This window comes from Eubalaena glacialis, chromosome 17 (assembly GCF_028564815.1).
Source record: "Eubalaena glacialis isolate mEubGla1 chromosome 17, mEubGla1.1.hap2.+ XY, whole genome shotgun sequence".
Lineage (NCBI taxonomy): Eukaryota > Metazoa > Chordata > Mammalia > Artiodactyla > Balaenidae > Eubalaena > Eubalaena glacialis.
This window is the reverse complement of record NC_083732.1, coordinates 73617735-73642070: the sequence shown is the minus strand read 5'-3', so window position 1 is coordinate 73642070 and position 24336 is coordinate 73617735. Positions and strand designations below refer to the sequence as shown.

Genomic DNA, 24336 nt, shown 5'->3' with positions numbered 1-24336 from the left:
ATAAATTACATGGAAAATAAAGAGTCAATTAGAATCAAATGAAATAACAGAAGGGATCTGAACATATTTGGCAAACTCTGCAGGGCTATAAAAATATAATAGATGACTGCCATTATATAATACATACATAATCACTGCCGTTTGTTTCATAGGAAAAGGAATTATGTCAAAAGATAAGAATTTAGATTTCAGGACTTGGCATTCCCCATTTCCTGACCTCATATTACATTCTGACAACTCTGACCAGTGGGCAGTTAGCTGTCCCCATGGGGATATTTCATGACTCCAGGCTGCACTCATCATGGTTCCTCTACTTGGAGTAGACATCCCCCTTTTCTTCATCTAGAAAAGGCCTTTCATCATTCCTTGTTCTTGAAAAATTCATGCTCTGCCCTGCTTGACTCCTCAACATCCTCAGAGAGAATTAGCTCCTCCCCTCCCCTCTTTCTTCCCTGTGTCATTTTCACTTTGACTATTTCACGCAGACTGTACTGTTGATACATCTGTCCTCACTGGACTCGGGTGACAGTACAGGCCATGCGTACTTCATTTCTGAACTCATCCATTCATCAATCAAGTCACTGATGGAGCGTCTATTATGTGCTAAGCCATGAAGCCTGGAACGGAGTACAGAGGCTGCCACATAGTAAAACCTCAATGCATACTTGAGGAGACTGGAAGCAAGGAGCCTGCTTGGATCCTTGTTCTTTTGATCCAATCTCACCAGATGGGACTGAATTGAGAATGGAGGGAAGAGAAAGCTCCTAGAAAACATACTAAAACTAGACACCATGGAGTCAGGTCAGCAGCTCCCAGTTAAGTCGAAGAAATCCTTGTCTTGTACCCATTGAGCCCGTAGAACAAAGAGAGAGTGAGCAATCAGGCTCTATGCAAACCTGCTACCTGAAAGGTCCTGACTTGGGTTTGCTTTTGCCGCTGGGCACTAGGAACAGAGGGGAGAATGCGCTCACCCCGAGAGGAGGACAGCAGTGAAAATAGGCCCCCGATGCTGGCCCGGTCCCTTTTCTCACCTTCACTGAGCACTTAAGCCCTCCACCCTCCCTTACAGGGGAGTGATGAGGGGGCTGAAAGAAAGGGCAAGAGAAGCTTTCTTCCTACTATTTGTGAAAGGTCCGAGTTCCTACAGCACGTGTCACACAGTATGGACCAAGTTGGCTAGGCAAGGACAGGGGTAAATGGCTCTCCTTTCTGCTAGCATCCTCTCGAGCAAGTTTTAAAAGGATGGATCACTTTTTAAATGGAGTTTCACGTTTTGAGGGTGAAGGGATGAAGCAGTTGTATTAAAATTGTACATTAGTCAGGACTTTATGCGTGATTTCAAGAAATGTTGAAAAAAAATTAATGCCGGGGCATATGCTCAAGGCAAGAAGATAGAAACCCAGCCTGATATAGATCACCATTAAATCAAGCATGCTGAAATATGGAAGGTGCAATGCATTTACAAATTTTTCAAAATTCTCGCTTCTCAACAGAACCTTTGCCCTAAAGGGCTCTATGTCATTTTAGGGCACTTGAAGTTTGCAAAATGACCCATTGAAAGAGCATGAGGTCCCCTGCATACTCCACTCTCCCCCCATCTCCTACAGCTGTCACTTACCGTGAGTTCTTTGCTTTTAGCGAAAGGCCACCAGCCCCGCACACGCTTCTGCTGGAATATGGAAATCTTGCTCTCCTCACTTGCATTTTCAAACTTGGTGAGACCGCAGTCTTTGGCAGACTTAGCTGCTCGGGGAAAACTGTTGAGGTTCATTTCCAGGGAGCCTGTGAAGAGATGCCCTTAACAGTTATAGAAGGGCTTGAAAATCCATCATCATCCTCATTCACCCACTCATTCACCCATCCACTCACTGGTCATTCAGTCAGGACCACATGGGATCCACAGCATGTGCCAGGTATTGAGGGCACAAATATGACCAAGACATGTTTGGTGCATTTAAAGCATTAGTAATATGGCAGCAGGTAGAAGAAAGGGCAGAGCTACCATATGTAACTTTCAAGCCTTAGTTTCCGGTGTCATCTGTTGGGCCTCTTCTCTGCTCCCTGAGTGTGATCTGGATTACGTGTCTGTCCTTTGAGCTTTTCCCTGCCTTAGCACAGATAGCCTATAGGAACCTCCTCCCACGACCATACCTCCCTCTCTGAGTCCACTAAACTGCAGGTTGGGGACTAAGTCCTATTGTCTTGGTAGCTACTCTCCAGTACCTTCGTGGGCTCTTAACAATGTTTTCTCTTTTTAAAAATTTTTTATACATTTTAAATGTTACTTTCCATTTACAGTTATTACAAAATAGTGGCTATATTCCCTGTGTTGTACAATACATCCTTGAACCTATCTTACACCCAATAGTTTGTACCTCCCTCTCCCCACCCCTATATTGCCTCTCTCCCCGTCCTTCTCCCCACTGGTAACCACTAGTTTGTTCTCTATCATCTGTGAGTCTGCTTCTTTTTTGTTGTATTCACTAGTTTTCAACAATGTACTTTCAATGAGTGAATATAAGCCAGAGTAAGATAATGCCACAAGAATGTTATATTTCTCTCTCCTTAATAACCTTTCCTTATTACGAAAGTGATATATGTTAACTGTGAACATTTAGAGCATGCACATTAGCAAAAAATAGAAATCTTTTTTTCTATTATTTTTCTACCTCCCAAAAGTTGACGACTGTCCTACTTATTAGTTCATATCCTTATATCAGTCTTTCTGTCTCTTTGGCTATCTCTGACTATCTCTTTTGCCTATAAAACTGAACATATTTTTTACTGAAAGGGGATTTTTTCCTATACACTTTTTTTTTCCACTTAACGCACTTTGCACAACTATCCAACTCATTAAATATTCTAATATTGTAATGGCTGCAGGGTTATCACTTATTGAGTGCTTACTATGTATGAAGCACTGTACTTTGTTTTTAAATTATATTATCACATTTACAGCTCCCCTCTGAGGTTGTAATATTATTATCCCCATTTTACAACTGAGGAAAACTGAGGTACAGAGGAGACCAGTAATTAGCTCAAAACTTAATAGCTTCTTAGTAGTAAAGCAAAGATCAATTTTAGTCTGTTTGAATATGTATCTTCCACCATAGGGATGCACTGTAACTTATTGAGTCAATTCCCTATTAAGGGCTATTTGGAGTGTTTCAATATTTTGCTATGAAAATTATTAAATAGCATTGAAATTACTATCCCTGGAGCTAACTCAGACTAAGTTCTCCAAAAGCTGGGACAAAACCCTCAACATTAATATGAGCTTGATGAAGCCACTGGCTTACCCAGAAAATCATCTGAAGACAGCCTTTCAAAATCCCAAACCTGAAGCACCAACACAGCTGGCGTCTTACACTCCATCTTCTCTAAGGAAAAGATGTTCTCCCTCTTGGTAATGACCATTTGCTTCTCCGCTGGGAGATACTGAAATGGAAATAGAAAGCGCCAGTTGAAGTTCCCCTCTCCAGTCAGAGAGTTGTAATGCACGTCTGTTTCCTGCTTGTCATCTTCCAAACCCTTTAACCACCTGAATAAAGACAGAAAAAGAATTAAACACTCAGAGCACATTATTCGGGCATCAGTATAATCAAAAGTGATTTAACTAGTTTCATTGTGGTCACAGATCCATGGTTTTAAAATTATGATATAGTTAGATTTAGATGAAAGTTTCCATTGAATCCGAAAGAGATAAATAGGGATCAAAGGGTCGGAAACTGAAACAAGACTCTCATTCTAAGTCAGGTTGGGGAATTGTCTTCAGTTCTTGGGTAGATCTGAAGCTGCACGCAATAAAAACGGAAAAGTCAGGAAATGTGAAATGAAAGTGTAATCTGAGTTTCCTCTCACCTTGGGCGACCTCTTTATAACGTGTACCATTTCTGCACCCACTACATTACATTGCTACATTACATAGGTAAATTATCTAACCTCTCTGTGCCTTTGTTTCATCTGGAAAATGGAAGCAATGACAATATCTAGTTCATAGAAATTCAGAGGAATTATATGAGATAGTATATGTACAGTGCTTTGTGTACTCCAAATGATCTATTATGTTATTTCCTCTTAGTATTATCTGGTCTTTCTCCTTCATGCCAAGTATAAAGTAAGCTACAGTGAATACCTTTTCCCCTAGTACTTTATCCACAGTTAATTAATTCTTGAGAAAAAAAGGTACTTTTAATTCAAACTAACTGATAATGCCAAACCACTTGCTTTCTGAAAGCAGACATCCCTCCCTCCACCCCAACCCACGCTGGGGCAGGGGAGGGTAAAGAACCCTTCTATTCCCAGAGGAGTGGTACCACTCGGGGTATGGGCACAATTATTTAGCTAAAGATGGTGCTCCGTCAACCAATACATGTGTGGTATCTCTTATGAGTCAAGGAGTGAGCTAGATGCTAGGGGAGTGATAGGGAGCAAACAGAGATGGTTCTTGCCTTCATGGAGCTACAGTCATGGAGGGAAGGGGATGGAGGGAGATGGGTGGGATGGCAAAAGTCACCAGTGAGGGGTGTGCAAAGGCCCTATGGAAGAAGAGGTGAGGACACATTCTAAAAAGGGAAAGAAGCTCAGTGTGACTAGAGAGCAGAGGGCAAGGGGGAGTATTGATCCAGTGAGATGAGTCTGGAGACATAGGCAAAGTCTAGTCATGTGCGATATTTTAGGACATATGAGGGATTTGGATCTTTGTCCAGAGAAAATAGGATGTCATTAAAGGGTTTTAAGTACAGGACTGATGTGCTCAGATTGTGTTTTGAAAAGATAACTCATGTTTCAACAATAGAGAACAGATTATTGGAGGCAAGACTGACTAGGGAGAGACCAATTCAGATAGTATTGGTATTTCAGTGACCCCAGCAGGAAATGACAGAGGAAAAGATGATGATGGTGATGTGGTGAGATGAAGAGAATGGACAGTGCTGACAGCTATTTTGGGAGTAAAATGAACAAGACTTAATAGTGTACTAGAAATGGGAGTGTCAATGAGGAAGGGGGTTTCTTGTTGGGGGAAGACAAAGAGATACCAAAATAAGGCTGAGATGAATTTACTGTTTCTGAGATGAGTTTTATCTGAGGGTACATGTTTAAGTCACATTGTTTCTGATTCTCTACCACTTCATCTCCCTCCCTGATTAGGAGTGAAAAGGAACCTACAAAGACATTTGTGTTATAGCCAAGATGTAAGAGAGAGATACAAAATATTTAGTTTCCTGAGTCCTAGGTTGGTAAAACTAGCAAACGGGAAGGTATAAAGTTTAGCTTTTGTATTAGGCTTATAATCTTCTTAACACTTAACCTTTCATCAATAGCACTACAGCTCTCTACTTCCTTCTGGTGTAAAGGTATTTTCAATGTCATTCAAAAAGTTTAGGCATCCAATATTTAACTGAAAGAGACGTTTATATAATAAGATTTCCTCACAAAAATATTTCATGGGATAATCATTCTTAGCAAAATGACCAAATAAGGCAAATATTTGACAAAGAAAGTGACCTTAACTAACAAGGTAAGACGGACTCCTTTTGTGAGATGTGCATAGAATATCTTCCACGAGGCATAGTTTGGTTAGGGGTTAAAGAGGTGAAGAGGAGAAGGAAAGGGGGTACGGAGTTTGCTGATGATCTTACCCTTTAACATAAATATCACTTGATTTTTGTCCTGTGAAGATATTCTCATCCTCTAAAAGGACATCTTCCGTGTTCCAGATGGTTACTCTCAATTCATACCTGGGATAAGGGAAGGCAGACTTAGGTTGAAGACCTTGGAAGCTGAGTCGATTGGTGTCTATGTGATTCTGGTACTGCTTTGAGTCTATAAGCTTCCTCAACTTTACCAAGTTCAAAAATATCAAGACTTAAGGTCTTCGTTCCATCAAAACCAAGTGTCCCAGCTGGAATCACCAAGAACGTGAATTTCTCTGAGCAGACCCTCCTTCCATTAACCGACATTTTTTCAGAATGCTGAAACTCAGGGGCTCCTACCATAAAACAGGGGCCACCATTTCAATCCCCACCACTACTATTATCACCACCACTCACCCCCTGCTGTACTTGGCCAGGTGGAAAGTGAGGCATGATTATCAGGTGTCAGTTGATTAATGTAATGTATCAGACACCAGATCAAATGACATGATCCTTTAGTCTGAGACCTTGGTCTCTTTCCTTGAAGGTGGGGCTGCAGGTTACTTACCCTTTGGGTTTCCTTGGCGAAATGTCAACAGGAGGTCCAGGCTGAGGCATATCTTTGGGAAACATGTCCACCCACATCTGCAGGCGGCCCTTGTTAAGAAGACATCCTTTAGATTTTATTTTTTTGGTGGGGGGGGGCGTTATCACATAGACACTGACCATTCACGGTTTTAACAGATCCCTTTACTAGTAATGGATATTAGGTACATATAATATAATGTAATGTAATATAATAAGGATATTATCCATATTATATTCAGAATATTTGTTGACAAAGACAGAACTTATATTTTTATTAAAAATTAGAACATATATCAAGAGGAGCGTACATCAAGAGAAGGGGAAGGGTAAGCAAAACCTTATTGCGCACCTACTATGTGGCAGACGCAGTGCTATGCACTTGAAAAGCATTGTCTCATTAATTCTTCCAATATCCCCACTAGGTAGATGTTATTATTCCTACTTGGCAGATGAGAAAATGTCTTGCCCATGTTTACACAGGCAACATGTAGCAGAGCCTGGATTCACCCCTTGTCTGCTGACTCTAGAGACCCTGCTCTTCTTACCAACCCCTAAAGATTGCAAAGATAATACTGTCAGAAGAATCATGCTTCATTGCTTCCAATGTACCTTAACATCCATTATCCCCATCAGTGCTCACCCCCAGCTATGTTTCTGTGCTACACATAAAAAAACTAAGGTTCAGAGAAGTCAAAGAAATTATCTGAAGTCCCGTGGCTAATTAGTGGCAGAATAGGGCCTTCCATCCATTGCTCTACCCTGTTGCAAGGGATGTGAGAGCCCAGGTGGGGAGAAGGTCCAGTGGATTCTATGTTCAGCTCTGTTGTATGCATGCTAATTGCTCCGTCAGCTCAGGCAAGAAGGTGAGTGATCAACAAAGGCTGGGATGGTCAGGGGAGATTCTATATGAAGTAAGTGGGGCTTCCAACAGAGTGGGAAGGATTTGTAGGATTTGGGTGAACGAGGGGCTTTGGCTAGGAAAAAAAAAAAGAGGATTTCCAGGGGAAGGGGCAATGTAAGCAAAGAGTTAGCATTCGGGAAGAGAAGAACCAATTCAATGGAGGATTATATTCCTAGGTCTCTAAAGAGACATTAACATTCACTGTTAACCAAGAAGCTACATCTGACAGGCAAAATGAAGGATACCAGTAACCAAAAGATTTCAAACATCTGGTAGTAAATCTTAGGAAATAATCATAAGCTTCTACATCTGATGAAAGTTTATCCTTTCCAGACAGGCCCTCACACATGCTATCACTAGGTTTATACCCCAGCATTGCTGGGATAGCAGTGTGGGAGTTCCTGCCCCATTATAATCAAGCCCATGTGCTTTTCCCAGACTACACAGCGAGTGAGTCCAGAGCTGGGACAGAACTAGGGACTCACACTGCCTGGGTTAAATCCCACCTCTACTTATTACCGGCTGAGTAACTTTGAGCAAGTTACTTAAACTCTCTGAACCTCAATTTCTTCATCTTAAAAGTAAGGATTATAATAATCTCATCATGAGGCTGTATTAAGAAATAAGCGTGAGGTGACGCACACACCCGTTTGTCTAGGAAAATCGTGGTGTGTGCCCCTTGTATCAGCTTAATTATTAATAGTGCCTTCTTTCACTCTCAAAATGGCCATAATTTGGATAAATAAATCTATGGCCATCCTAATTAGGTGAGATAATTTCTGTAAAGGGCCTAGGACATAAAAGCCTCTTAATAAAGTCGTCTTCTCTTCCCTTCTAACTCAGAAGCCAGATCTCTAGTTATCTTTTCCACACAGCTTGTTTTGCCAGTTCTTCAAGGTAAGCCTCCAACTATTGCTTCTTTGGGAAAACTAGTGGGCTGTGTGGTTACTGACAGATTTTTGGACAAGGTCTTGGGCACATCAGATGAGTTTTGAAGTTTCTCAAATGTCAGGATTCTTCAGAAAGAACTTGATAACTCAAATCATAAAAGGGAAAGAGCATTAAATCCTCCTCTGATTTTAGGGCAGAGTTTCTCAATCTCAACATTCGTTTGGGGCTGAATAATTCTTTGTTGTGGAGGGCTGCCCAGTACAGAATAGGATGTTTAGCAGAATCTCTGTCCCTTCCCACTAGATGCCAATATCACCCCCACCCACGTGAGACAACCAAAAATATTTGAGACATTGCTAAACGTCCGGGGCAGGAGGGGCAAAAGTGTCCCTGGTTGAGAACCATTATTATATGGCACACAAGATTAATTTGTAGGGGGAAAGTCATTCTCTTCGGGGATAAACACTCATATTGGGACCAGAACTGTCTTGGCCACTACCTGCTCCATTCCTGGCTTATCCCTGTGGTACAGTGGCCGAGTTTCTATGTGCTCAGGAACCAGCCTACACCCAACCTGTGGGATATCCTCCCAAGAGCGTAAAACGCTGAGGGCCAAGTGCTCATACGACTCCACCGTCTCATCTGCATGGAAGAGAGAAAAATAAAGAGACTTGTCAGATGTGTTCCTGTAAGGGGATAGTCATGGGCTGTCAGATACGTTTTCAAACACTCCCTTAAAGGTTCATTTAAATATACCAAGGAACAGGGAGAGAGAAAAGACAGTGAAAGAGAAAAAGGACAACGAGAGAATGGAAAGAGGTAGGAGTAGAGTGGTGGGAAGGGGAAAGAGATTGAAAGTGAAGAGAGCCAACCTATCTACAAAACAGAAACAGACTCACAGACCTAGAGGTCAGACTTGTGGTTGCCAAGGGGGAGGGGGAGGGAGAGGGAGGGACTAGGAGTATGGGGCTGGTAGATGCAGACTATTACATTTAGAATGGATAAACAACAAGGTCCTACTGTATAGCACAGGGAACTATAGTCAATCTCCTGGGACAAACCATAATGGAAAAGAATATTTAAAAAAAAAAGAATGTATATAAGTGTATAACTGAATCACTTTGCTGTACAGCAGAGATTTGCACATCATTGTAAATCAACGATACTTCAGTTAAAAAAATAATTAATTAAAAGAAAGTTAAGAGGGCTTCCCTGGTGGCGCAGTGGTTGAGAATCTGCCTGCCAATGCAGGGGACACGGGTTCGAGCCCTGGTCTGGGAAGATCCCACATGCCGCTGAGCAACTAGGCCCGTGAGCCACAACTACTGAGCCTGTGCTCCCAACAAGAGAGGCCGCGATAGTGAGAGGCCCGCGCACCACGATGAAGAGTGACCCCCGCTTGCCGCAACTAGAGAAAGCCCTCGCACAGAAACGAAGACCCAACACAGCCAAAAATTAAAATAATTAACTAATTAATTAATTTTTTTAAAAAAAGGTTGATGTTAAGATCATGATTAAAAAAAAAAAAAAAAGTTAAGAGAGTGGGAAATGAGACGGGTTGACCAAAAGATCTAGAGCGCAGTCAGAGTCTTGGAGTACAGGACTCCCTTCATCCCTTGAATCAGACTCCTTCAGAGTCTATGAATCACAAACTTGGCTTCAAGGGACTAGAGACGGTATGTTTCCTGGAGACATAAAGCTGTTTGCTAACACCATAGTGGGAGAGGGCCTGGAGAACCAGTGTGGCCCTAAGCAATGTGGTGAAACAGGCGTAATATGTGCTCATCGATGTCTTTTGACTTTTCTCATTATTGCTTGGGATCTCCTGCCTACCAACACTTACTCCAGAAAAGATTCCCTGATCTATCGTTTTACCAAAAAAGGTAATTCATGACAAAAACTACCAGTAGAAATAATACTCGCAAAATAAGGCAAAAATTGTTGAAAGAATAAACTCTTCTTGAACAAAGTTTAGAATGGCCAAATTCTACATAGGAAAGTTGAACCAGGTTTAACCAAAAAAAGGCTACCAAAAAAATCTCCCAACAGCAGTCATTACAATCAGTAAAAGTCAATAGGGATGAACAAGTAATCAATGAATTAAATCTTTGTCAAAAAGTTTAATCAGTCAAGAACTGATCTTAAGGAATATAATTTCAGGTTTTTGGTGGGCAAGTAAATTGTTTAATCATGAAATGTAGAATACTGACCAAGGGACTAAAGTGGCTTAATAGACTATATTACGAAAAAGTATTTTTCTCACAGAAATTCATCAATATTATTAATACACTAAATGTCAATAACTCTGCATGCATGAACCTCTAAGAAGTTCTTGGGGCCAAAACAACAAGGTAAAAAGAAATCTTGGCATTGAAGTGGTGGGATCAACATAGTGTCAAAACACCCTGTAGCGTGTACTTAATTGGGCTTTTTGCATCAGGAGCACTGCACCATATATAGGTAATTTTTAAGTTTCAAATGGACAGGTGTGACAGTACAGAAATTGTTCTATATCCTTAAAGTAAAGGTGGCTTTTTTTTCTTATCCTAAATTTATGAAAGGCTCTCTGGGATCTTCCTGGTATGTCCTATGTTGCTCATATGGAAAAATCTGTTTCTTGGTGTTGAAACAGGAGATTTGTTGGTATAACACTTATGGGGGTAATTTGAGTTGTGTCCAATTATTTATTTTATGTAATATTAATTTTAAGGTATTGTCTATCTTCTGACACAACAATTCTACTTATATGATATATACTGTAGACACATCAGAAATATGCAAAAATATGTGTAAGGATGTTCGTGGTAGCATTAAGTGTCACTACAAAAATGGACACAATGGAAAAAATGTCACAGCCATAAAATAGAATATTATCAAGGATTGTTTCAAAGAACAGAGAATTGTCGTAATCTATTGGAAATAGAAAAAGCAGAGTACAAAACTATAGATATGGTACATTTAAAATTATGTAAAAATGTGCCATATTGCACACACACTGTGCAAAATTTATATTTCTGTAAAGAAATATACCAGCACGCACCATGGTTATCTCTGAATTTGGGGATTAAGAGTGATTTTCATCCTCCTCCTTACTTTTCCATATTTTCTACTGTGAGCATGCCTTAATTTTACAATAAATGAGCATTATCTTCAGTCACCAATACCACTGAAAGCAGGCTTTTCAAAAGAAGAGCCATGTCAGCGGGATACACTGGGGGAGTTACCTGTGTCCTCCTCAGTGAAGACTGTTTTTCCAGAAAAGACCTGGTTTCCTATCTGTATTTTCCCAGGGCGAAAGTAGGGGCCATCCAGCTTGTTGTCTTTGCAGAGCTTGGTGAGGATTTCGGTGGGTTTGGACGTGTCTCTCCAGGCATTGTATCCTTCTCTGAAAAGTGGAGGAGGGACAGAGGGTGAGGTCCAGCCTCTCCGGGAGCCACATCTGAGGTCCCTGTAAAAAGGACCACCTAAGTATGATCTGTGTTAATCCTTCAGATTTAACTTGACCTTCTACACGCTTGGCGCTAGTGTTTTCGTTTTATAATCTTCTCTCTTTTCTGGTCAATACCTCTGCATATGTATGCTTGTACAAAAGGCAGAACTTCTGAGTAGCTTGACATAAACATTCTTTCCAGGTAGTTTTGGATATTTTTTGTAAAGAAATGCATCCTTTAAAAAAAATCTGAAGTGAAATTCACATAACAAAATTGACCATTATAAAGTTGACCAGTTTGGTGGCATTTAGTACTTTCACAATGTTGTGCAACCACCACCTCTATCTAGTTCCAAAAAATTGTCATCACCCCGAAAGAAAACCCTCTACCCATTAAGCAATTACTCCTCACGCCCCCTACCCCACCCAGCCTCTGGCAGTCACCAATCTGCTTTCTGTCTCTCTGGATTTCTTTGCAGGTAGTTTTTGTTTAGTTTGTTCTGTCCCTAGCAGAATAGCTATTTGGCTGCTACTTATTCTAAGAAGAAAGCCTAGCTCATCCTTCCAATTTCTCTACTTCGTTCCTCCCTTCTCCTCCTGGGCCAAAATCATATTGTAGACTCATGTCACAGGCAGGAAGTCTTGATGTGCCATTTCTCTAATCAGTTATTTCTTAGTGGTGGGTTTCTAAATCTTTTCAACCCCTTCTTCCCTTAAAAACTAGCTGTTTGGTTAGAAATTATTAACTTGCAATGAGATGCTCCCTAGGAACCATGACCAAGATAAGCTTGGATTTCTCTGCTCCCTGGGATGCAGGATTCATCAGAATTTAATTTGTTTAAGCATTGAAATAAACCAAAACATGGCTATAAAGCAGTTTTCCTACACTGGGCCAGAGATATGAGGATCCTGAAAAGATTCCAAGCCACCCCCAGAGCCATACATAGGCCTCCCCAGAAATAAGTGCTCTTGTTTATTTTTAAAACTTCAGAGAACAACTTCCCTGACTAAATTATTCTGGTCCCTGCTAGTTCCACTGTCAGGAAATTCTCCTGAACAAAAGATCCACCATGTTTGCTGTGGCTTCCTTTACCGACTTCAGAGTGAGCACAGCTAATCATTCTCTGAGTGGTACCCTCTCAGGTACTTGAGAATGATGTAAATACACCAGGAGGCTTATAAATTCACTACAGTCCCAAAACTGAACCGGCCTTCTAGGCTCAGAGAAGAACAGGCCAGCAGTAGAGACTTGTCTGAAAAATCATGCCATGGAGGAAATAGATGCTCAGACTGTGTTAATGAGAGTGTAAACTGGTCCAACCCTTCTGGAGAGCCATTTGGACATATATATTAAAAGTCTTTAAAGTGTGCATTCCTTTTAATGGAATAAATCCATACCTATAGATGAACACTGAATGAATTATCAGAAAGGTTTGCAATGGCTTTTGTATGGGAATGTGCATGGCAGCAATATTTCTAATGGAATAAGAAAGAAAAATATAAATGCCCTGAAATTTAGGAAGGGAAATTGGTTATATCATTTTATAGTAAATTTATATAATGGAACACCATTATTAAAATAATGACTTTGAAGAATATTTAATGACATCATAAAATGCTTATAAGGGTATAAGTGCAACAAGAAGCTTACAAAATTGCATGGATAGTATGAGTCCAACTTTGGGGGAAGTAGCATAGAAAAAAATACTAAAAGGAAATACATACAAATTTTTTAATGTAAATTTTATCTCTGGATAAAATAATTTGAGCATCATTTTGTACTTTCCGTATGTCCTAAATTTTCTACAAGGACTATGTATTACTTTATATTCAGAAGAAATATTTCTAAAATTATACCATAGAAATCTAATGGATGTTTTTATATTTTCCTAGCTGATATTTGTAAGAGTTTTTTTCTTAAGATATTAAATATATCATACTTTAAAAAATAAAGCCGGTCTCTGTTGCTCTATGTCTCATTTTTAATTGAACATTAAGGGAATGTAGTATTTTGATCGTAACTCAGCCAGTATCTTTATTTAGAGGCCTGCTGCTATTTTTGTCTTTTATGAAATTTTTGTCACCAAGAAAGGCAGGATTACATTTTTTCCTTCCAGACTGAGTTGGTGTAGTGTATTCTTGGTTATTAAAATGCTCATAGCTTTGGGACTTTGAAATGGTAAATATTCATGGTGTGTGAAAAAGCATGATACATAACTGCATGATCTTAATTACATAAAAATGGACGCTTGTAGATAGTCAAGCATAGATAGTCATGTAGATACAAAAACAAGACCTAGAAGGACACATCAAACGGTAAACTGCTTGTGATTATGGATGACTTTGTTTTTTGCCTCTTGTGTTTTTTGGTTTCCTATTATGCACATGTTAGCTTTTAAGAAATAAATGTTATTTTAAAAGCCTTAATAAAAGTAAAAATAAAAAAATAAAGCTGATAATTTATATTTTAAAATTAATCAGAATTCAAAAATCTTTGTAAAGAGTGAGAGTTGGACCCACTTTTCCCACATGTGTAAGATGGGGATAACACCTTAATGGGTTTTGAGAGAATTGAATGAGATACTCCATGTAAAGTGCGTGGCATATTGTAAGCACTCATGAGTGTTTGTTGTAATTAACTAGGATATTGGCAGTTGTATTATATTAGTCATTCTTCTAGCATCATTCCCCACTGGGAACTCTGTCCACCAGGCCCAGCTGATCGAATGAACAAATACAATTCAGCTCTTGACTCTTGAAGAACCTGCCCTGGGTTCTAAATCAGTTTTGCTTCCCCAGCCCCAAGTACCCTCAAGTGCAGTGAGCAGTTTCCCCAAACCAGCCCTGCTGACATGGAGCACATCTGAGATATTAAATCTGGGCCTTGGCTGGCCTTCCCAGCGCATGGGCTGCAGCCTCAGAACACCAACAGCATTCCATGGGAGTCTCCATGGGAGGAATAACTTACATCTCATATTGATTCTGCAAGCCACAGATGGCTCGGTGTTTGCTGTAGAAGCGGTTCTCCAGGTCAATCCTCGTCTCACCAATGAGGTCATCCATCCCCATCATGTCATGGTCGTAGATCAGCACAGAGAGCAAGGACTCCTTTGGGAATGTGGCCTGGATCTCAAATGACCTGCCATCCAAGCAGAGGTTTTAGGAATCAACAGCATTTGGTGATACAGAGAACTTTTCCCTGTTTCACTTTTAGCCCACCTACAGTCCATATGAACTCACTAAACACTCAGCAACCCAGTTACTACTTAATGGACGTTTATGTGATTTAATTTTTCATTGAGATGCAACCAATTTCCAACTCTTTTGTCAGTTTTCCAGTAGCCAATCATCTCCTCTTTTGTGGGCCATGCCTTGCAGTCTTCAACTAGGGTGACAGCAAGAGGGAGAGGAAAGTCTTAGATTTTGGTCTCAAACAGGACTGATTTCTAATCTGGATTTTGAATCAGCCACTTCCCGGTTGTAATACATTGGGAAAGTTGTTTCATCCCTCTCAGCCTCTTTATGTGTAAATGGGGATAAATATGTCTTCTTTATAATATAGCAGAGTGGTTAAATGTGATAGTGTTTGTATAAACACAGATTTTACTTCCAGGCATTCAACCTGGTACCCAATAATTTACCATTCCCTTTCCCCTCCATTGTTGCTTCATCAGGGAATACCAGCTGGGTTTATTTGAAATGAAAATCCTATTGACAATGGAAAATCTTTAGAACATAGACTTGCAGGACTGGAATACTGTCTCTACAAGATTATTCTGAGCCCCTTGAGAACAGAGACCTGCCCTCTTCATCTCCGCATTACTGGAGGCTGCACTTCACCTGCAGAGAGTAGACACAATAAATGTTTCCTTGAACTGTAAGGGATCTCAGAAATCACCATATCCAATCGCTTCATTTTACAGATAAGGAAACTGAAATCCAGAGAACACAAGGGACTTGCCCAGGATCATAAATCAGGTCAAACTGGGATAAGTACCAGTTTCCTAACTCCTGGTACCGTTCTCTTTCCACAATCTCACCCCAATGCAGTGTTGAAAGGAATAGCAATGCTGTCAGATTTCCCGTGACAATGCATTATCCGTGCTACTGAGCGTTAGAGAAGATAATTAAGAATTAAATTGGGAGTGAAAGGCTGCATTTTAGGGAAATGTGTTCTTGAAAACAAAATCAAGGATACACCAGGGTTTCTCCAGTTGTTCCTGTCTCTGTCTGCCCTGGGACAAGGTGGGGAGGCTGGTCTGGGAACAAGGGACAGAGAGGATGCGGAGAGGAGGGGAGAACAGAGGACCCATTATTTCCCTGCCTGTCCTCAGGCCTGTCTGGGCTGCTGCCGTCACGGTCAGGTCCACTTAGCCCTGACTCTCACTCTCCAGGTTGGTAGGGACAGCAATCACAGCGCAGCCTGGAGCCAATTAGCCCTCCCCAGAGAGAAAAAAGCAGGGATGCTGGACAGCTCCAGTGCCTGTAACTGACTGATGCTGGCAGCTCTAGCAGGCCGGGGATACAGCTATGCAAAAAAGAAATTCGTTTCTTCCACCTGAAGACATAGTATTGCCTCTCTGGGGCTCTAAGATTTGGATTTGAAACTGTAACTGATATTCTAGAGGCATCTCACAAGAAAGCCCCCAGCCACCTCTGAGCTTGGCCATCACCAAGCTGCTGCCACCAAGGAAGGATTTATTAAGCGCTTAACTGCCCCTGGCAACCATGACAGAGGACAGAGGGCTCAATTGTTCTGGTCCATCTCCCAGAGTTGTGTGCTATGTGCTCACAGGTTCACCTCTCCTGAATTTTTGTTAGCGCTGTCCTTAGAAAAACTACCAAAACCAGCTCACCATGATTGGACTTCCAGTCATTCAGGGATAAACTAGGCTTATACCAACGCATGTGTGTCAGTGAGATAGGATCTCTAGAAACAGCATTGGTGTGAGAAAAGAGAATGCATCCTGAAATGGGTGAAAACTGAGCCTTGTAGAAACATTCAGTACCGAAAGCTTCAGAGCAAAGATGTCTCACTGTTTCTTTGCCCATTCATTCATTCTTGTATTGATTCACTTGTTCATTTGACATTTATGAGATATCCATTATGTGCCAGGCACTGTGGTTATTAAGAAAATGAGGAACGGCCAACTCTTCAGACATATAGCCCCTCAGGATGATGGGGTCCCATGAAATCCCACTGAAAACTGACTGAAGGGTTGTTTGTCAATCTGTTTGTTCATTTGTTCATTCTACAAATATTTAAAGAGCATCTGCTCTGTGCCACATCCTGTTCTAGGTGCTGGGGATGCGGCATTGAACAGACTAGACCAAGTCCCTGCACGAATGGAGCTTACATTCTAGTGGGGAGATGGGAGACAGCCATAAACACATAAACACACCAATTCATGTCACAGCTTATGAAGAAAAGTAAAGCAGACCAGGAGCCAGGGCATCAGGGGTGGAGCCTGTGACATCCTCCTATGGGGAGATCTCAAAGAGGAGTTCCCCAGACCCCAGGTCGGGGATGAGAGCCCTCCACTCTCCCTGCTGGAACACAGATTGAGCCAACAATGTCTGTCCCTGAGTAACAATTAAATATACATCCAACAAAGCATCCACACCTGGAGGGCTTCTGGAAGAGGCTCTGAAATGCCAGAGGCAGGAGGGACTATTCCATCATCCTCTTCTTTTGTTTACCACAGCCATAAACGGAGGTTATAAAACCAGTCTAATTCATGGCACTGTGGTGAGAGCAGCTCATAAAACGTGACTGCAAAGCACTTGACAAAATGAAGTGCTGGTTACGTAAACAGCAGGTAATGATAAAGGTCATCTCCGGATCAGGGAAGCAAGGGTAAGTTTCCCCAGCATGTCTTTTCAATCATTCTCTTTCATCTGAACAGGCAAGATTGTTTATTGCCTTATTTCCTTGGGAGCAATAAAATGTAAGAGGCTGGTGCTGATCAAATGTCAGAGGGTCCAAAGCGATCACAAATGTGTAACTGAATTTAAATGAGGTGGATAAAGATTTCATCCCATGCTCCTTGTTACTCCGGAAAAAAAGAAATTAAATACACTTAAGATGTGTGCATTGCTAAAATGATTTTCAAGGGGAGCGGAAGGAAGCTAATGAGTTTTGAGTATCTACGATGCGCTATCATAGACAACGTGCTAGGTGCTTGTCATATTTAATCTTCTAAAGGCGTCTGAGAGTCAAGTATCACTGTTATTGCTTTATAGATGAGAAAAACTAGGACCAGAGAGGTTAAGCCGTCTGCATAAAGTTACTCAGCCTGTATGTGGCAGAGTGAAACCCAGGTCTGCTTGACTCCAGAGTTATTGGCAGTCAAGAGCGCAAACCCAAGCAGGGAACATAAATGTGTGACATACCCTTTTAGAAGATAAATGGGGTGGTAGGGTTGCTGTGAACTGGAGAATGCCTGGTTCACCTAAACATAACACAAGTGCGATGCATTGTAAACACTTTGCAGGAAAACAAAACACAGGCGGGGGGTGCAGTTCCACTTTTTGACTGCAGGGGTCACCTCAAATGAACTGCAAGATGATATGATGGAAAAATCTCTTAGGTAGAAGACAAAAGACCAAACATCTGGCCCCTTCTCTTCTACTTATGAACTGTGTGAACTTGAACAAGTTTCTAAGCCTCTCTGGGCCTTGGTTATCTTGTTTGTAAAAAGGAACTCTCTCCAAGGCAGGAGGCTGAATCTGATGACTGTTCAAGTGGTGTCTTAAATTTGAGATCTGGGAAAATCATTATTGGAAAACCATGGACATGAAGACCATGCAGAACCAAGCTGCTGAAGGGACCAAGGAAAGAATTCAGCCCTTCTCCATGAAGAGAGGCTTGATTGGCTGTTATCCCGGGCAGGAGTCGGCATTTAATCTCCTGCACTCTTTACTCAGACCCACACACGTATCCACACCAAACATCCTACAGAAGCACCATAGGAACAAATGCAGAGAGGACAATGCAATGAGACCCAGATGGCCACTGACCTTCCAAATACTGGGTTCAGTTGTTTAGGGATGTATTTGTCCCGGTCTTTGATTTCAGTTTTGCCAAGCTTGACCACGATGTAGGGATCCGATTTGCCATCTGGATCAGCTGGACTAAGATTAAATGCCTGGAGAAGAGAAAAAAAATCCCTTTGGTCCAGTGGTTCTCAACACTGGCTGGCACCGGTATCACCTGGGAGTTTTCAAAAATACTGATGCCTGAGGTCTATTCCCAGATATTCTGATTAAATTGGCCCTGGACTTGGGGATCTTTAGAAGCTCCCTAGATGATTCTAGTGTGCAGCTAAAGTTAAGAACCACTGTTTTAGCCTCTCTACTCTGCTGTTAAAAGAAAAGTTATCAGCTTTGCCCAAGTTCTACTTTCTCTGGAGTTGCCTCCCCAGTGGAAAGCAGCCCTTGGCACAGAGGAATCTGCTGGACCAGGAAGCAGAAGGCATGAATTTGAGTTCCAGTTTTAGGTAGTCATGTGATCTTGGGCAAAACATGTCATCTCTCTGAGATTAATATTAAAATTATGGGGTAGACCTAAAGCCTCCTCCCAGAAGTAGTGGACTCTGAATCCATGACCCCATCAGTCTTGCATTTAGCGTTGGTCAGCTGAGTAACGATCTGTTTCCATCAGGGAGGGCCAGGGTAGGGAGCTGGTGAGGAAGGATATGGAGAAGATGGAGAAACTGCAGAGATGAGAGCTGGATAAGAAACAATCTCATTTTTAGGACTCTGTCGTACAGACAGAAGGGTATAAGCACACAAAGCTATATTTTCAAGGTTGTTCATTAGAACGTTGTTTAATAGCTAAAAATTGTGAACAACCTATATGTCAATTACTTAGGGAGAAACTCCATCCAAAATTGTCCCTCCCCTGCTGGCCCCATGGTCTAGTGGTCAAGATCCTGGTTTCCATCCAAAATTGTCCCTTCCCCATTTACTCTCGTCGCCACATTGCCCAATTTTTTTTTTACTGAAGTATAGTTGATTACATCCCCCAATTTTAATTCTTTATTTAGCAGTTATCTCTGACATTCATCTTGCTTATTTATCTGTCTGTTGTTTATTTTCATACCCTCCTAATGCCCACACCACCCCCAATTAGTTATAATCTCCATGAGAGCAAGGGTACTGTCTGTCTTGTTCATTACATTAACTCCAGGACTTAGGACAGGGTCTTCCCAATATTTGTTGAATGAATGGATAAAGGATACTACATTAATTCAAGAAAACACTAGGTGGCTACTAATAGGAATGAGAAAGACCTATATGTACTGATCTAGAAAAATGTCCAAGGTACATTACTAAGTAAAGAAAGAAAATAGAAGATCAACATGTAATACGTGAAGCTGGACTCCGTTAAATAAATACCTGGATGTAGTTGTAGACAGGTGTAAATAGATAGAGATGTGTTTGCATAAGACGAGTATATATACATAAGAAGGGTAAGTTTCTGGGGATGGAATTGCAGAGGTGGGGGGATTTGATTTCTTTCTCCATGCAAATTTAAGTAGTATTACTTTCTACTTCTTTGGTGTTTTATTAAATTAAGAGATTTTTAAATTAACTTATTATTTAGTTAATTAAATCTTAGTGTAAGAGAGCAAACCACACATAATCACCATTACTAGAAATGTCGACGAAAAACATTGTCCATAATTTATCCTACTCCCTACAACCCAGGGCTGCCACCCTCTGACTCTTCATTTGTTCAAGACCTGCCGGTCCTCAAGTTCCAGCCCCAGTTCTCCTTCCTCCACACTGTTTCCTGAGCAGGAACCTGATCTGCATTCTTGGTCTTTGTCTAGAGGGTACCTGAATATAAATATCTATATCTATACCTATATCTACATATAGATATAGATATATACATACACATATACATATATATACATATAAAAGTGTGCTGTAGATATTTGCTAAATGAATAAATAATCATAATCCTTCTCCAATCTTTGTAGTCCAAAAAATTTCTCCCTCTCCTTCCTACTATTCAGACTCTTATTTCTGGGTTCCCCAAAATATGTCCCGTAGAACCTGAGTTCCGCAGCGTTTCCTGTAGGGAGGAAAAGTAGGTGTGGGCAGTAAGTTTTGAAAATGCTGTTAAAGATTCAAGAGTTAAATAGGTTTCTTTGCTTCTGGAATTCTCAGAGCCTTGAATATGCTAATGAGCTTTGTGAATCTCAGGTGTTGGAGAAGGGAAATGAATTACTATATGCACTATTTCTAGAATTTATTTGAATACATGGTCTATTTCCAGAGGAATCCATATTAATTATCTCTCCCAAGACATGAGTGATTTCCTGAACAAAATTTTGAAAAGATTAGTCTAAACTATCCTGTGGGTGGGTGTTTAATATAGACTATTGGCATTGCCAATAACGCTTTACAAGTTATTGTACTGTCTGTCTTGTTCATTACATTAACTCCAGGACTTAGGACAGGGTCTTCCCAATATTTGTTGAATGAATGAATAAAGGATACTACACGTATCCTTTATTGGATACGTGTAGTATCCTTTATTGGATCCTTTATCCTTTATTGGATAACTTTACAAGTTACTTCTCATCTTTCCAACTAGACTGTGACTTCCTCGAGGGCAGGCACTGTGTTTTTTTCCGTCACGATATCCTTAGTGATTAGAACATGCCTGGCACATGGTGGTCGTGGCCATGATGACCTTGCTGCTAATAACAAAGGAAACATGAGAACTGCATGATGGAAAGGGGATGTTTAGTTGTCCCCTGGCATTAAAGAATAATTCATCTTTGTTTTATGTTTCATTTCGGTTTCTAAAAAAGATTTTAGGCAATTTAAGCAAAGAGTTAATATAAAATAAGATGACTACAATCAAGTAAGGTTATGAAAATCAACTCCAAGGTCAGGAGATGAAAACAAATACATGAACCATAAACGTCTAGCACACAGTTGCTTTGATTGAGCACCAAATTTGGCCCCAAGCTTCCTGGCAATCAGGCCAAAAGTTTCACAATTAGAGTTTAGTGCTCTCATTATCAGAAAGGAGGAAGCCTAGGGCAGATAATATTTTTCTTGGAAATACACTGGAAATGAAATTTCTGACTGCAGCAGAACAGAGGCATAGCCCCGGAGGTGCGGGAGGATTGCACAGTGGCAGCTGCCCTGCTCTGCCCTGGTTCTTCCCTCTGTCTTGCCTGTGAGCTTCCTGCTTCAGTGCTACTTGGTTTCCTGCCCAGCTGGCAGGCAACCACAGAGAGCAAATAAAGCTACACAGAGCAGTCCTCTCAGCCTGGGAAATATTTTCGCTCAGTGAAAAGCCAGCAAAGGTCCATGTTACCAACCAAACTTCATACCCTCTGTTATGGACTGAATTGTGTTTTCTCAAAATTCCTATGTCAAAGCCCTAACCCCTAATGTGACTGTATTTGGAGACAGGGCCTTTAGGGAGCTAATTAAGGTTAAATGAGGTCATAAGGGTGGTGTCCTAATCCGATAGAACTGGTGGCCTTACAAGAAGAGAAAGAGACAACAGATCTCCTCTTCTCTCTCTCTCTCTCTCTCTCTCTCTCTCACACACACACACACACACACACACACACACAGGAAAGGCCATTTGAGGACACAGCAAGAAGGTGGCCATCTATAAGCCAAGAAAAAAGGTCTCACCAGAAACCAACTCTGATGGTACCTTGATCATGGACTTTCAGCCTCCAGAACTGGAGAAAATGAGTATCTGTTGTTTATGTCACCCAGTCTACGGTATTTTGTTATGGCAGCTCTAGGAGATTAAGACAACCCCTCAAAGTAAACAAGGATGCCTCACCGCAACAATGTACACCCTGATCAGGACTTTGATGGGGTGGTTGGATGGAATCCCTTGCTGGATTCTCAGCTGCTTGCTGTCCTTGATGCTGGAATCCTCGGGGCTTTTGTAGATGCAGAAGGAGCCCTGGAACCACAAAGCACTACCCATTGAAACAAGACAGTCATATGCCCCGCTGAAAACCAACCATGTAGAGGAATAAATTATTGATACACGCAACAACTTGGATGGATCTCAAGGACGTTATGTAAGTGAAAAGAGCCAATCTCAAAAGTCTCATACTGGAGGATTCCATTTATATAACTTTCTTGCAATTACAAAATTATAAAGGTAGAGCATAAGTCAGTGATTGCCAGAGGATAGAGATGGTCACAAGCAGGGCATAATTATAAAGGGGTAGCATGATGGAAATCTTTGTGGTGATGGAATAGCTCTGTATCTTGTTTGTGGTAGTGGTTATGCAAAGCTACATATGTGATAAAAATTACATAAAACTATATACACACTCTATCAATGTGGATATCCTGGTTTTGATATTTACATAAGATGTAAACAATGGAGGAAACTGGGTGAAGGGTCCACTAGACCTCTGTCTACCATCTTTGCAACTTTCTGTGAATCTTAACTATTCAAAACAAAGAGGGTTTTTTAAAATTAAAAAAAACTACAACAAAATGTCTAGGGCATAGCGCTGGGAAAAGGAGCACAGCCTGGGACCCAACAGGACCTGGGGTGGTGCCACTCTTGTCCCCTGGATGTCCTCAGGCCATTCACATAACCCTCCTGCATCTGTGCTTCTTCATGGTACATCAGTGAATCAGTGTTGGTACAGTACCACCCACCTCACGGGGCTGTTACGTGAGAAACGAATAGGGGCATCAGATGGAATCCTGAGTGCCTTTTACATGCAGGGTGCTGAGCCAGTGTTTTCTCCCGTTATCTCATTCAATCTTGGCTTCAGTATTTCCATTTTCAGATGCTGCAACCGAGGCTCAGGGAGGTCAAGTACTGCTCAAGATCACAAGCTAGTTAGGATTTAAATCCTAAATGAGGATTTAAACCCAGACTGGCAAGCTGCAATGCCCATGCGATTTCCAACACATCACCTTCATATAAAGGGCCCAGGCATGCAGTAGGTTCAGAGTAAGTGTCAGCTACTGCTTTGTGGTGCTGACACCGTAAGTCTGCCAGATGAAGGGTTTGTGTTGTTTGATTAATTTAATCATTCAACTGATAGGCTTGCGTAAATCATATGTTTGGTAGGTCAGGGGGTGGGAAAAGCAGAGTAAAACCAAGTGATCCCTTTAGGCAATGACTCTGGCTCCTCATATTCCACAGACTGAGCTCCAATCCATTTTACTGGCCACAAATCAAATACCTTGAAAGACTGGGGCTATAGGTCTTGTGGGGTTCTAGAGAGGGAGGGGCCTGCATAGAGATTAAGGATTTTCCTTACAGACGTCGCATACCACAGTCCAACAGAATTGAGTCATATCCGACGTTTATGGACAGGAGAGCCAGATAAAAGGGTTAACCTTGGAACCTGCCTTAAACTTTCCTATGACTCGGTCTCTGTCAAGGCCATGGTCATCTTCCGTAGACTTGCCTCTGAGCAGCTCAAAGGTTTTCACCCAGTCTTCAAAATTGTTGAATTCACTCTCCAGATCCCCATCGTATATCTTTAGGAAAAAGGGAGAAGAGTGTGCTCAGAGGAAGGAAAGCCCGGGATTGATTTAATGAAAACTGCCAAGATTCTCCAAAACCAGCCTTCGTATATGCCCCTTGGAAAAATCTAAGAGATGCTGTTAAATTATCTTCAGCAAAATAAGGAATATGATTGACTTGGCATTCCTAGAACTAAGTACCACTCTGAAATTTATAAAACGTTTTTGATAAACTTTGAAATTCCAAGAAGTATAGCTAAACCAACAATATTTTAAATATAATATATAAGTATAAATGTGACAAAGCTTTTTATAGATAATTGATGTCATTGATTGTTGGATACAGACTACAATATTTTGAGGACATTCAAATTAAAAAATATTCATTGAACATT

General features: G+C 41.0%; 1 protein-coding gene across 1 annotated transcript in view; it reads right to left on the bottom strand.

The window, feature by feature from the left end:
* Positions 1 to 24336, bottom strand: part of FER1L6 (fer-1 like family member 6) — a 116183-nt gene that overhangs the window by 9899 nt on the left and 81948 nt on the right. The window contains exons 29-38 of the mRNA XM_061171617.1: positions 23825 to 23956; positions 22278 to 22403; positions 18467 to 18594; positions 14415 to 14585; positions 11241 to 11401; positions 8516 to 8658; positions 6205 to 6293; positions 5643 to 5741; positions 3300 to 3541; positions 1619 to 1782 (exon numbers count right to left, since the gene is read on the bottom strand). Coding sequence (XP_061027600.1) covers positions 1619 to 1782; positions 3300 to 3541; positions 5643 to 5741; positions 6205 to 6293; positions 8516 to 8658; positions 11241 to 11401; positions 14415 to 14585; positions 18467 to 18594; positions 22278 to 22403; positions 23825 to 23956 — 1455 coding nt within the window. The remainder of the gene's footprint in view (positions 1 to 1618; positions 1783 to 3299; positions 3542 to 5642; positions 5742 to 6204; positions 6294 to 8515; positions 8659 to 11240; positions 11402 to 14414; positions 14586 to 18466; positions 18595 to 22277; positions 22404 to 23824; positions 23957 to 24336) is intronic.